The sequence below is a fragment of the Durotheca rogersii genome, assembly GCF_024521655.1.
Source record: "Durotheca rogersii strain YMJ 92031201 chromosome Unknown GGS23scaffold_1, whole genome shotgun sequence".
Taxonomy (NCBI): domain Eukaryota; kingdom Fungi; phylum Ascomycota; class Sordariomycetes; order Xylariales; family Xylariaceae; genus Durotheca; species Durotheca rogersii.
Genome location: NW_026251232.1, coordinates 2,804,216 through 2,818,617, shown reverse-complemented (window position 1 = coordinate 2,818,617; position 14,402 = coordinate 2,804,216). Strand labels below are relative to the sequence as shown.

General features: G+C 53.6%; 4 protein-coding genes across 4 annotated transcripts; 2 read left to right on the top strand and 2 right to left on the bottom strand.

The window, feature by feature from the left end:
• Positions 1-1,520: 1,520 nt before the first annotated feature.
• Positions 1,521-2,576, bottom strand: GGS23DRAFT_546296 (uncharacterized protein). Its single transcript, XM_051515020.1, has 2 exons — positions 2,252-2,576; positions 1,521-1,992 (listed from the first exon to the last, which is right to left on the bottom strand). Exons 1-2 carry the CDS (start codon positions 2,407-2,409, stop codon positions 1,716-1,718), a joined length of 435 nt encoding a protein of 144 aa, XP_051377296.1. The 5' UTR covers positions 2,410-2,576; the 3' UTR covers positions 1,521-1,715.
• A 947-nt stretch (positions 2,577-3,523) lies between these two features.
• Positions 3,524-6,468, bottom strand: GGS23DRAFT_38344 (CDC45-like protein). Its single transcript, XM_051513451.1, has 3 exons — positions 5,556-6,468; positions 4,425-5,503; positions 3,524-4,370 (listed from the first exon to the last, which is right to left on the bottom strand). The coding sequence occupies exons 1-3, from the start codon at positions 6,315-6,317 to the stop codon at positions 3,635-3,637; spliced, it is 2,577 nt and encodes an 858-aa protein (XP_051377295.1). The 5' UTR covers positions 6,318-6,468; the 3' UTR covers positions 3,524-3,634.
• Positions 6,469-7,065: 597 nt separating this feature from the next.
• GGS23DRAFT_546291 (Clavaminate synthase-like protein) lies at positions 7,066-8,973 on the top strand. The gene has a single exon (XM_051515019.1). It carries the CDS (start codon positions 7,211-7,213, stop codon positions 8,843-8,845), a length of 1,635 nt encoding a protein of 544 aa, XP_051377294.1. The 5' UTR covers positions 7,066-7,210; the 3' UTR covers positions 8,846-8,973.
• A 134-nt stretch (positions 8,974-9,107) lies between these two features.
• On the top strand, positions 9,108-13,647 carry GGS23DRAFT_546288 (tubulin folding cofactor D C terminal-domain-containing protein). The gene is made up of 3 exons (XM_051515017.1): positions 9,108-9,613; positions 9,676-12,473; positions 12,540-13,647. Exons 1-3 carry the CDS (start codon positions 9,455-9,457, stop codon positions 13,270-13,272), a joined length of 3,690 nt encoding a protein of 1,229 aa, XP_051377293.1. The 5' UTR covers positions 9,108-9,454; the 3' UTR covers positions 13,273-13,647.
• Positions 13,648-14,402: the final 755 nt, after the last annotated feature.

Genomic DNA, 14,402 nt, shown 5'->3' with positions numbered 1-14,402 from the left:
ATTTAATTATAAACGAGCTTTAACGATTAAAAACGTTATTAAGTTCTTAAGAGCGAGCGATATTTAAGGGGAAGGTTTAATTAAAAGGTCGGCCTAGGCGCGGTTATTCTCGCGTTAGTTCTAGCGTAAGAGATTCTAACGTAAGGGGCCGTAAAGGTCGGCTTCGACGTACTTATACTTACTTTAGTATTAATTCTAACGTAAACGCGCGTAAAGGTCGGCTTCGACGAACTAGCTCTAGCGTTAATTCTAACGTAGGCGTACGTAAAGGTCGGCCTCGACGAATTAACTCTCGCGTTTATTCTAACGTAAGCGTACGTAAAAGTCGGCCTCGACGAACTAACTCTCGCGTAAGTACTCGAGGAGGTCGCCCCCGGGGCGCTAGTTTTAACGCTACCGTTAAATCCGCTAGTTATAATTATATTATTAACGAAGAAAGTAAAGGAATAGGAAAAGGGTTACCGCTATTACGTCGGATTATCCTATGCCGTTTTCGAATTTATTATCGTAATACGTTACTTACGCGTAAAGTTACCTCTTTAGCGCTTAAATTATATACCCGAGGCTACGCGGTAATAAAATATAATCGATAATAAGTAATATTTAATCGCGGAGCCGGTTAAAGCGTCTTAAGCGTAAAATCGGATCGGAAATCCTATATAAAATTAACGGTAAAGTATAAACTATTAACATAAAATACTAACCTAAGTAAAACGGCGTATATTTTCGCGGCAAGAGAGATAATTTTTTATAGATATAGCGTAATTTCGTAGATTAATAAATTACTCGATGGCTTAAATTCTTCCGTAAGTACGACATTCTTTAACTTAAAGCGACTTTATCTTAATTAAACTAAGAATAGATTATAAGGATAGATTATAAGATACGGAAAAGAATAAGAATTATATAAATAAAAGTAGAAACGTATAAATAAACGCGTTAGTAAATATACGTAAGGATCTTAAGGGATAATAGGGATACGTTAAATAAAAAAACCTCTATTTATCCCGCCGTTTTTATTAGGTATACGTATTTTTAGGGACCCATAGCGCGTTTTTTAGCTAGTAAAAATAGAGTTTCCTCTAAATGATACCCCTTTATAGGGTTATTTATAGGGTTATTTATAAGGCTATTTATAGGGGTATTTAACCCCGTAATTAATTAGTATGACAGGGGGTTATGCATATTATAACTATCCTCCGGATAGGATAACGACGTAGATGCTGACCAACCGGCTCCTGGTGGCTGCCGAACGCGCGCACGCCCCGAGGCAGCCTGCCTCTACCTTATGTGACGCCCAACTTCCACGCCTTGTCTGCATTTCACAATTCCGTCCGAGAGGCAGAGACAGCCGTGCTCAGAGTTGGAGCCTTGCAGACCTTCGGTTCCTCTAGTTACGTGTGCATCAGATACTTCCACACACCTGCCTACTGCTGGATACCTCCCTTTGATGCGTCGGCGTACCTAGCCTAAGGTACCTCTTACTATTCGTGTTGGTTCCTGACGTAATTGGACCCGTGTTAGAAGGCAAAGCCGCGTTGCTCTCACCTACAGGGTTCGTAGGCACCTAATGTACATTCTGTGCATATAAGCACCTACCTATACCAAACTACTAGGAGGTATCTACCTTATATGGAGATTATGTGCAGAGGGTCGGGTCCACCTAACGCCTCGGCAGCCCTGCAGCCGCCGATCCGACGTGCCACTTCGCTTATCTAATACTCGCCAACATAGGGGCAGGTACCTGCTCTTGACGCACCAACCCGTAGGCTTTTTTTTTTCCTCTCTCGACTCCCCCCAGGATGGACACACTGGATCCGATCCAACATGCCAATACGTAGTTCGTCGGTGCCATCGCCGGTCCTCTCGCCGACTGAATGCCTAACAAGGAGCCGGACTAGGCTGGGGGCAATGGCTGCGGGTTTTCCCAAGAAGCACAGCCACACACTCTCTCTCGTTACCGAAGTTCGGAAAGGGAGTATTCGTTGTTTTGTTAGTAGGCGTCTCCTCTTATATCTCACCAATACCACTCCATCCGGCCGCCTCGCTGCAATCCCCAGAGTTCCGCGGCCCGACCCTTTCCCCCATGTGCTTCGTCCGCACAGCCGAAGTACGTAGCGGTACGCGATACGTGGAGGCCGCCAAAATTCGGCTGTGCGATTGGAACTAGTCACGACCTGGAATTTATGGAGTTGTTCTCTACCGGTCCCTTTCGTGGCCGAATAGAGGGCGGTGCTTATGTGCGTTCAAGCGAGAGATCTGGGCTGGCCCCACGGCGTCGACGGCTAGGAACCTCGCATTGTGACCGGTCCTGTCGGTACCCACGTGCAACTCGACTTGGTTGCCAACGCCGGCGGTCCAAAAAGGCAGGAGAAGAATGCCGTGGCGTCCGGGCCGGCCATCCCTCATTTATATTCACGGCCGAACCCACCCTTGTCCATCCCAGTTCGTCTTGTTCTGATGCGAAGGGCAAATATTGAAACTCTCGTTACTCGGGAGAAGTCCGCCGGCGTCTTCGCGGTGGAAGAGCATTTGCCACGCATGTCGCGACTGGAGAACGGCACTTCAGAAGTCGGTGAGTCCTGAGCTAAAGCCGCCGTTGACGTGTCATAGGCATGTCGCGTCAATATGTCCTAGGTGTGGCTGAGACAATCGTGATTAGGCTTGACCGGGTTTGGGAAGCATGTAGGGCGGCTGGGTCAACAGGAAGAATCCTGATCATTGCTAGTGACACTGCACTATTAGATTGCCGTGATAGTGTGCTACGCCGTTAATACTGGGGCTGGTTTTTAATCAATCTCGATGGCCGAGTTGGGAAATGCCCACGCCAGCAAAGTAGGCAGGTTGTGCCGAATTGTTGACGTACCGCCTGGCCGGAAATACATGTGGTAGTAACCCGACCATCTGAATCCAGGCTCATACCGACGGAGCCAAAACGTGCCAGCTAACTCACATGACACGTACAGACAAAACCCAGCTGGGCCTGGGGGTTAGCAATCGGTCCATATCTCCCACTTGACGGACTGCGACAGGAACTAGGGCACTTGCAACACGGTCAGGGAAGTGTCTACGGCACACGCGAGGCGGGTAGATGGCTAGGCCGCGCGAGGGGATGAAACTGCAAGCATATTTTCCTGTTGTGGTGATATCAGATATGTGAAGCTCTCGCCGCGCCGCGCAGCGGATTGCTCGGCCGGCACGGCCGGTACAAGATTTCCTATTTACAGTAGTAGCCCTGGCACACACGCATGCGAAACACCTCGCCTAAAGGCCCCAGTCCGTCGTCCTTCTTCGTGCATCATTCAAAGCTGTATGCGGTTGGCTGGTTGCAAAACGTGGCAAAGCATTCATTTCGTATGCCCCTTGGCAAGGGGGATTTTTTGTTACTAAGCTGGGGGTATGGGAGGAGTTAGAGTGTGTTAGAGGGTAAGTGAGGGGATAGGAAGGAGAGGGGAATAGGATAGGGGTATGGGGGTATAGGGGGGGTTGGTATAGGAAGAGGGCGTGAGGGACGAAAAAGGTTGTGTGAATTATTAGTTGGCTATCCCGAGCGCCGAGTCTTGCCATCGTATTATATATAGCACCCCGACAGGATATGAAAAAGGGGGGCAGGAGGATCGGTCGCCTCGGTGCGTTAACCGATGACGGTCTTCTGGCTGAGGCTCTCGAGGAATCCGCCGAGGTCGTCCTTCCGGACCTCGACGACGCAGTGCTCGAAGCTGTCGATTCGCACGCGGGCGTTCGTCTCCCCGACCACGTCCTGGAACGCGCTGCCGAATTTGTTCAAGCCGTAGCCGCGGCCTCTGCGCAGTTCCTGGTCCTCGTCTTCCGACTCCGACTCCGACTCCGAGGCGTCGCTCTCCTCCGACTCGGTCTCTCCGTCCTCTCCGTCGTCGTCGCCCGCCGCGGCTCTCGCCGCGCGCTTCTCCTCCCTCACCTTCTCCCTATTCTTCCTCCGTAGCTCGCGCTCCTTGGCCTTGGCCTCCTTGGCGGCCTGCTTTGCCTTTGTCGCCTCCCGGTCCAGGAAAGCGAGGTCCGGCCCGCCGCCGCCGCCGGTGCCGACGACGACGTACACGCCTCGCTTCTCGTTCAGGCTGGCCACTACGAGCGGAGTCCCGCGCCCGCCGTGAGACAGCTTGCCGTTAGTATCTTTCTCTTGCTCGGCGAGCGCTTCGCCGACCCAGAGCGCGAGCTTCGTAAGCGCGGCGGGGTGAGTAAATAGCGGCACGTCAGGCCCGTCCTTGATAATACAGAGGCGGAACGCGTGCAGATGCTTGATTTGCCGCTTCCCGATGAGCGAGGTGCCGGTCCGGAAAATGGCGCGGTGGAGATACTGTGCCGTGGGTAGACCGGCTTTCAGAGCGTCGATGCTGGATGATGTTAGCGATCTGAGAACACTGGTTCGCCTCGGTGACGGGACTTACTTTTCGAGCGCATCATACGCCTCCCAGAATCTACCAACCCATTCTTGGGATTCAGCTGCCCCACCGTCGTCTTCGATGTCCTGAACCTGACTCGCCCGGACGCGGCTATCATCGTCAATTAGGGCATTATGTTTACCGACTTCCAGCAAAGCGCCGATGATCACTCCTACATCTTGCGCGCTAAGGGTCGCTCGCCAGCCCCAGCTTCGCACGAATCCCCATCCATCTTTTGCTCCAGCTCGGTCCTTGCTATCTGTTTCTACCGCGGGCACCATGTCATCGAGGTTATATAGGGACGCATACTTCAAGAGCTTCGTACGCAGCTCTTTCTTCAGCATCATATCCATGTGGGTATAACTTTGCTTGCACTGGACTAAACTCACGCCCATCTTGGCGAGAAGTTTATGTAAGCGTTTAAGTCCGCTTTCGCTCCAAATACGTAGCCGGGAAAATAAGTATGGCGAGTGTAGCATGCTGTCGTAGAGGCTCCAGTGCCTGATCAGCAGGAATTTTGGCTCTGGGGATAATCGAATGCTTGTATCCTCCGGGCTGCGGGCGGTGGTTGGGATGATCCAAGCACCATCTGTACTTGTGACTCTCCCTTCCCTTGAGCCAACATCTGGGGGGTTGAGACGTCGCACTTCGTCCCTTAGAAGCTGCCGGATTCGAGCACCACGAATGCCCATCCAACCGTTCGTCGGCTTGGTCTCTGATCCTCGGACTGTAACAGCTACACCAGCTGAGGTTCGCCCGTACAGCTCCATGGATGTGACGCCAACGATTGTTAGCCAAAGGAGATCATTATCCTCCCGACCCAGCTCTGACGCTAGAGAATAGATCATCGCACTGATCGGCTCTGAGTATGAAGAACCCATTCGATAATATTTGCGTAGCACGTCTTCGTTCTCGTTGCGCATTCTCAGCAACCTTTTCCGGAGCGTACGGGCGGAAGGGCCGCGTGGAGGCTGCGCGGCAGATGGGGGGTTTTCTGCATCATCGGATCTGGCCACGTCGGAGTCCCGTATGGATATGAGTCCCCGCGGGGCCGGGCGACGCGGCGATTCGGGGATAGGAGTTGACTGAAATATGGTTAGTGAAAGATCCCCACGCGAGTGGCGGGGAGCATCCTACAGAGTTGCTCCTCCTTCTCTGCCGCGGTCGATCGTCATCCTCCCCGCTACTGTCATCCCGATCCGACCAGGATTTCCTTTTCTGGCCAGAACGTGGCAGTTCTACCTCAACCCCGCTTTCGCTCTCGGAATCGCTATCCCCGCCGGGCTCATCGTCGTCCTCAATCTCGGGCATGTCAACCAGCGCTAGGTACGCCTCCCGCTCAGCATCTAACCCTTCTGCGATATCGCCATCGTCAAAAACCACAATTCCGCCTTTGCCAGGCTTGTATGAGCGGTTGATCCGGCCGGCAAGCACACCTCCGGGGGCGCGTGCCCGATAGCTTGCGCTCAGTTCCGAGGCAGGTTCTAGGGGGTACCCGCCGAATACGTTGCCCAGGTTCCACGGCCGGTGCGAGTCGATGACCCATACCTCAACACCATGGAAGCCCAACTCCTCACCCTCTACCTCCAGACCGAGGATTGTGCCCATATCAACCATGCCGCCAACGCCAAGACACACGACAACCCCCCCGCTCCCGCCTCGCGTCTCCATCATGGGGCTAACGAGGTCCCGGCCGGCCCGCTCGAGGTCTCCATAGCCGGAAACCGGCTGTATCTTGTGCGGGATGTAATCATGTTTGAGAAGCCTGGTCAGGATGCGGCAGGCACACAGGGCATCGGGTTCGAGTGCGACAAGAATTAGAACCGGAGGGGAGAGGGGGTGCCGGGTATTCTGGAGGTGAAGGTAGAGTTTTGATATGAGATCGCGTGGCAGATACATAGCTGAGGAGTATCTGGACGCGTCTTCGAGCCGGCTATGGCGGATTCATAGGATCGGTAGCGGAGAGCGTATGTGCAGGAGGAGACCGAACCCTCAACGCGGGCAGCTGGGCGAGGAGCGCTACGCGACTTAGGCCTGTGGGTGAGATCGCTTGCCGGCTGAATTTTGCTGGGGGGTTTCCTAGGGGAAACAATTGATGTGTACAGGTGGGAAAGAAAATAAAAAAGAAACAGAAGAGGTAAACCAGGTTGGATATGGATGCTAGGTATTGTTTGGTGGTGCCTAGGGAACGGCAGATGGAGTCAAGCCCAGGCGTCAAGGGCGTGAGTACATGTGTATTGGATGTTGCGTAAGTGTTGATGGCCCTGAGGCACGGAACGCGGTTTAAAGTGGGCAAGACGCGATCTGATCCACGGTACCTGAGGTACTTTGGCTGTTATTGAGGTAAGCATTGGTGCGGGACATGACCTGGTCATTGAACAATTTACGCTTTCGGGGTGACCTCTCAGCCACAGCCTCGCCACAACCATATATCAAGTAAGATGTATGTATCTGTAGGTACCTCTAGCACATGGCATACTTATATTGATACTTATATATACTTAAAGTACTACCTTAGGTACCCAAGGTATATTCACAGTAAAGTATCCACTTAGGTAAGCAACAGGTGAGCCCCGCGCACATCAATTACGTACCTTATTCCCTTTACGTGCATATTGGGCTACGGCCCTGGTCCGTGATGCGATGAGTACTGACAATACTTACTGTACCTATATACCTACCTAGGCCCATTATTGCGGAACTCGGGTACTTCCCCCTTAACTACCCGAGAACCACCAACCCACAAGCCGGGCCGCTCTGAATCGGAGCTCCACCCATGTTGAGCAATAGGGATGGCTTCATCATCGCCTCCGTCATCATTATCGCCTGCAGACCAGCTGCTTGAGCTTTGCGCCGATGCTACCACTTCCATCCAAAGTGAGTGCCTCTCGGTGCTGTCTGGGAGTGAGTCCCCATCTACCGAGCACTCGTTAGCAGGATGCGGGCTCGCTCTTGTTGATCTGCTCTCGCGGCAAGCCGCCCAGATCAGCGTATTCTACCGGGACTTGCGCTCTGCCAACCTAGCCGCCGCGAAGACAACTCCGGAAACGCGGTCGCTCATATCGAAACGGCTAGAAGACATCCTCTCTATAACTTATTCCCGGTTCTACGCATATCTCTTTCGAGACCTACCGACTTGCTGGAGGCAGCTCTACACTGATGCAAGCATCCTGAAATTCTGCTTTAACGTCGTGGGATCTCCTTATATTTACGGTGGTCATCTCACATCACGGGGCGCTGCCGATTCTGAGCGGCCGCATGGGGATGGCTGTGAGCTAGGTGAGCTCGTGAAAGTTCTCGACTTCGCGCTAATTCTTGCTGGTGCTGCCGGGAAACAGAGAGGTAGGAGCTGGATTAATGGCGCTCTTGACCTTCTTCACGCTGTTTGGGCAGACTCAACCCCTCCAGAATCCGTCCCGGATATCGGCCAAACTCGTGAGAGGTCGAGGCCAGGACAAGCTCCAGATTCGTGGCCGTCGGATGTTGGGATCGAGGCAGGGGACACATTTTCCGCGGACGAGCCGTTTGGGCCTCCTGTGAGATTTCCAATTAAGCGTGTCGATGCTCTCTCCATGGAGTCGTTCCAAGCATATATAGACAACCCGCGGGACACAAAACTGGGACCGGAGCCTCTCATTATACGCGGCAGTATGGAGAATTGGCCGGCTCTCACCACAAACCCTTGGTGTAGGCCGTCGTACCTCCTATCTCAGACCTTTGGCGGTCGCCGACTGGTACCCATTGAAGTTGGCCGTAGCTATGTGGATGAGGGCTGGGGTCAGAAGATCGTCACTTTTGGTGAGTTCCTTCGGGAGTACATCGACCCATCGCTTTCCCGGCTTCAAAAGGAGTCCAACCACGACGGCGATAGCGCGTCCCCCTCTCAGACGAAACCCATCGCCTATCTAGCCCAACATCCGCTATTCACTCAACTTCCCGCCCTGCGAAAAGACATACTCATCCCAGATTATTGCTACACGGCACCACCACCGCATCCGACGGACCCTAGCATCGACCAGCCAGAGCTGGACGAACCCCTCCTCAACGCTTGGTTCGGGCCGCCAGGCACTATCACACCCCTACACAATGATCCCTATCATAACATCCTGACGCAAGTCGTGGGGCGTAAGTACGTGCGTCTCTACTCGCCGCTAAATACGGAGCGGATGCAAGCTCGGGGGAAAGAGAACGGAGTTGAGATGGGAAACACCAGTTTGCTGGATGTTGGCGTGGTTGAGGGGTGGGACATGGTTGGCGGAGGAGATGAAGAGGGACAGCCTAGCAGGGAAGACACCGCCGCATTTCGAGCTGTGCCGTTCCTAGACTGTATACTAGAACCAGGCGAGGCTCTCTACATCCCGATAGGATGGTGGCACTATGTGAGAGGGCTAAGCGTGAGCTTCAGCGTGAGCTTCTGGTGGAATTGATTCGGCGTCAGCTTATGACGCGGTCTAGGCATTATTGCCGTTTTCCCTCTATGCTGGATATACATAGTTAGATCTAACTAAGTATGTGTAAATATTTCACAATCTAATAGCATGGGACGTCCCATCCCTTCTCCTTTCATCTGTTTCCTATCTAGATATGTAGAAATGCCTACGCAGTAAACTATATGCAGTTAAACATAATTACAGATTACCTCTAGAAAATGAATGCCATAAACCGGGACAATTTACGATCTGGCTACGTGCATAAGACACCACCTGCGTAGGTACCTACCCAAGGTGGTAGTTGGTTGTCCACTGCTTCGTTAGGTATAGAAACACCGTAAGGGTCCAGTCAACAAGAATACCCTTCTGAATTACATCTTCCTGTTCCTCCTCTGATGTTATTTCACGGGCTTCCTTTATCCTCAGCCGCTCCCCTGCTTCGAACAGTCGCTGGAATACCCCTCTCTCGCGCTGCATCTTTCCAATGATACCTACTATCCACGGTGGTTGAACAAGGGTGCACGATATATCACCCAGCCCGACTCCCTACGCTCCCGCCTGGAGACGATCTGAGTCCGTCGAAAACTAAACTAAATATTTTTCAACATGGACGCCCCCGAGCAAGATAAGGATATCGTAATCCAGAAATTCTCGGCAGACCTGGCCGCCGATCTCGATCGGTCTCTAGCCCCGTTCCTGAGGAAGCCCAACGGCCAGCTGAGACGGCGCGTGCGGATGAGAGAGACGGCGAGGCTAGTATCAAATGTAAGTGCGTCCCCGGCACCGCAGCGCGCAGGCTCGAGAGGCTCACGGGCGACGTCGTGGAGGTTCTGGAACCGTTCCAAGAGCTCCCTCAGCTGCTCGATCCGCATCTGCCCCGCTGGCTGCCCGTCCTAGCCGAGGCCTACCTCGAATGCTTGCGAGATCGCCGGAAGACCAGGTCGCTTTCTATGCGCTCTCAACTTCTACATCCGCTCTCCAACGCCATATGCAGGATCCTCTACACCTTTTGCAAGATACGGGGCGAAAAGGTCATCGTCAGATTCCTGAATGTCGAGACTAGGTTTTTAGAGCTTCTGCTCTTTGCCGTCGAGGAATCAGAGCGCGAGGCCTCGGACTCGCTTACCTCCTGGACCTGGCATGAGAGGTACATCGTCCTGCTCTGGCTATCTCAACTGTTCTTTGCCCCCTTTGATCTCTCGACCATATCGTCTGGCGATGCCGACGATCTTGATCGACTAAGCGTTCCCGGGTTCCAGTGGCCACCACAGGTCCCTGGTATCACACTAAGGGTCATTCCTTTGGCAATCAAGTATCTCGAATCCCCCGGAAAGGAGAGGGATGGGGCTAAGGCTCTCCTAGTCCGTGTTGCGATGCGAAAGGATATGCAGGAGCTAGGTATCCTCGATGCCCTCATAAAATGGGCTCTATCAACCCTCAAGCCATCGGCAGATACTCCGACTAACTCTCCGTATCATTACATTGGGGTCCTGTCCTTTATAGCTGGGATGTTAGGCGCTTCGGAGGGTACATCTATCATGGACCCCCACCTATATACTATATTCTCTACTGCCCAGGCGATTGCCACAGAGAAGAACTCTGTTTTCGATATCATCAACGGCTCGGCGCTAGCCCGTAAGATGCTGATAAAAGCCATACGCTCTGCGGCCACACTGATATTACGGAAACCGGAGCAGGCCGTAACCGAGACCGAAATTGTCGAAGCGTCGATCGGGTACCTGCTGGAGAGACTGGCAGACAATGACACGCCAGTCAGGCTTGCTGCTAGCAAAGCTCTGAGCGTTATTACTCTCAAGTTAGAGCCCGACATGGCGTCTCAAGTTATCGAGGCTGTTCTAGAGTCGCTGAACCGTAATGTCCTTTGGGTTAAGAACAAGGCAGACCCGTCTGCTCCTCCTACTCGGGACCTGGTGGCTGTTGACCCGCTCGAATGGCATGGTTTGATGCTTACGCTCTCCCACCTCTTGTACCGGAGGTCACCACCGCCCGAACATCTGTCAGATATTGTCCACGCCTTGTTGATGGGACTCTCTTTTGAGAAAAGAAGCCTGTCAGGTGGCTCTATAGGTACTAATGTCAGGGATGCGTCCTGTTTTGGGATCTGGGCGCTAGCCCGCCGATATAGCACATCTGAATTGCTCCTAGTCCAGACAAAGTCGGTGCTGGTTGCTAGAGGGCACGACTCTGCTGCGTCTATATTACAAGTCGTAGGTACCGAACTGGTTGTTACTGCGTCGCTCGATCCCGCGGGTAACATCAGGCGTGGCGCGTCGGCTGCCCTGCAGGAGCTTATCGGTCGACACCCTGACACCGTAGAGAAAGGCATCAGCGTCGTACAGACTGTCGACTACCACGCCGTCGCTCTCCGCTCCAGGGCAATACATGAGGTAGCTTTACAGGCAACTAGGCTATCACCGCATTACGGGCGCGCATTACTCGAAGCGACCCTAGGGTGGCGAGGTATCGGAGATATGGACGCGGGAGCTCGGAGAGTAGCGGCCGCCTCGTTCGGTGCCCTGACGACGGAATTAATCGGTTTCGGGGCCTCTGACCCTCTAGGTCGCATCAAAAGTTCTATTACACTCCTCCTATCCCGTGTCAGGGCTCTACAGGTCAGGCAAGTAGAAGAGCGGCACGGGCTCCTGTTAGGTCTTGCAGCTGTCCTGGATCTCCTTCCGAAGCTTCTCGAAAATGAACTCTCTCAGTCTCTCCAGGCGGTTCCCGCGGGCGAAGTTTGTGCTGCTCTCAAAGAAATCCTAGAAGATGCGAAGACCACCAAGTATCGGAAGCCGGAACTAATTGCAGAAGCTGTTAGCGGACTTGCCGTGTCTGCGGCTCCGATACTTCTGATACTTTCTCTGCAGCAAAGCTCTTCGGAACCGGTGCCATCACATTTCATAATGCCCGGGCCAGAAATTGTTGAGGACGCGGACAACACCTCAATAAAATCGCTTACGGACTTGGTGGATAAGCTACAAGCCAGCCGCCCGACCCTAATCGAAGAATTGTTGGTGGTATTACAAGATACACTGAACGAGTGGCTCGATAGGGATGAGAGCGAGGTGGTAAGGGCTTCGTCGAAGGCTGGACTGATCCTCCTCGTCTTCTCGAGCCGGGAACGCCGCGCGCAGATTATCGACGGGTGGTCCGATAAGGTGCGTCGTCCACAAGCATCTCGTAGCAGGCACGGCAATGGCTTTTTCCACGTCCTGGCCCGCACGTACCAACTTCAGCATGATCACTCGGATACCATCCTGGCGATCAAGGTGCTCTCTGAACGATGGGCGCAGGACGCCGACGTCGAGGTTCGCACCGCGATTCTCCAGGGAATCGTTGGCAGGGCGATTCTTCGGGACAAAGCATCAGAATTCGTGGGTATCATATCAGAGGGTCTCGACGACTACACGACAAATGCCCGTGGTGACGTCGGCTCCCACGTTCGGCTAGAAGCGATCAAAGCAACCAAAACTCTATGGGCAGCAAAGGGACTCAACGAAAACATCGTCTCGGATCTCTTCCCTCGCGTGCTTCGGCTAGCCGCCGAGAAGCTTGACCGCGTTCGTATCGAGGCCCAGTCTACATTGGCCATGCTCTTACGCCCCGAGTGCGTCCACACATATGGCATACCTTCCAGTATCAGAGTAGTCTGTGGTTGCTAATAGCTACGCAGGTACGCGAAGACGTTTAGCGAACTGTCCTTCTCCTCGAAAGAGTATTTCGACTTTTTGTTTCGCCTATGTGGCACGGAAAGACTGGCCGAGACCATAGCGAAAACCGAAACGGTGGACACAGACAAGTGCATATCAATACTCCTCGCAGGCCTGGTGACCTCGGCCGACACGGGGAACGAAGACTTGGTCGTAGTCAGTAGGGCAGCGCTCGCCGACTTCTGCGAGGGGTCACCGGAGAATCTGAAGCAGATATGCACAGGGCTAGTTCGTAACCTCAAGCACCACAAGGGCCAGGACCGAGTCGTGGTCCCCACGCTTGAGGTGGTAGCGTACCTGCTTCACATCGGTCAACTGCAGCGGTGCGGCGAGATCAACCTACGGCAGCTCTGCACGCTGGCGCGAAACGCGGCGTACAAAACGAGCAACGTGCGCAAGCTGGAGGCCTGCATCAAGGTGTACGGCGCTATCGCGGCAGTCGACGGCGACGGGCTGGCTTCAGCAGCGATATCGCCCGAGCTAGCGAGCAAGAGACGCGAGGGTATACTCGAGGCCCGCGCAAGGCTCGGGGCGCTCATGGCGCACCCCTGGCCCCGGGCTAGGAACCTCGTGGTCGACGAGCTATGGAGATTGATGGGCGAGGACGGTGGGCAGGCCAAACTCCTGACCGTCGACTGGGGCAGGGCGGAGGCGGCGCGCGTCAGGGAGGCGGTGGCCGAGCTTGGGCTCGGATAAGGGCCTTTCGAAACAGAAGAGAGTCGTGTGCTCGTGGGTTTGCTTAGGTACGGGTTAGCGTCGTGGTCGAAGCCAGACCCCATCGCCCAACGATCTCTAAAGCCAAAGTGCCCTTACGTGTAGACAGGCTACAGCTTGTCAAGCTTGTTTAGTTTGTTCCGGGAAAGGGTTTGAGTAGTAGTAGACGGAAGCCAATGGCATGGGACCACTAATGACTTGACAATCTGATAGTCGGTCTGACCCGGTATTTCCCTATCTACCTACGTGCCAATCTATCCGTCTGTCCGCCTAACTGTAGGTGCCGCAGGTATCTGTTGGTGGCCTGAGCTGGCGGGCTAAGGCGTAGGTAGGTACCTAGGTGACTAAGTCGACTTAACAGTCTCTCTCTCTCTCTCTCTCTCTCTCTCTCTCTCTCTCTCTCTCTCTCTCTCTCTATGACTCGACCTACTACCCTCTATGATCGTACGTCTATCTGCTAAAGGTACCCTGGGAGGTTACGTTAGGTTAGGACGAGGTAGATAGTTAGTTGACTATCGACGCATCTGCAAGGGCCCAGGCCTGGCACATTGCAAATTGTAGAGTAGGCATATCTCTCGCCCTTGTAGGTAACAAGACATGTATGGAACCGATAACGGTAGGAGCCCACTGTCAGGCACGCAGAATCCGTTAAACCCAGCGTGGTAAATGGCCCGCCTGCGCATCACTTCTGGTCATGTTTGTTTCCACACGCTAGCCTAGGGGGTGTCTGCGGGTTTTGGGGGGTCTTCTTCCCCCTCTTCCCAGCGTGAATGGCGAGGATTTGCCCGCAAACATACCTTTACCTACGCCAGCACACAGGTATATAGGCACATTGCTTGCCTACACCTAAAGATATTACATACCCAGGGAGTAGGTAAGGTATGGAATCCGTATAGGAGATACGTAGAAGGTTATGCGCGTCGTCTCCGGTGTCGTGGCGGTAGTTTCAGGTATTTTGGTCAACCGACCAATTGCCTATTCGGGCAAGTCGTACTAGGGGGGTTTGTTGGAAGACGCCGTCTCCAGAGAGGGGATTGTCTGACGGGGTAAACCCTTCTTCCTCTCACAGGCCGGAAGCGAGGGTGCGCGCGCGCAGCTCCTCAAACAACCAA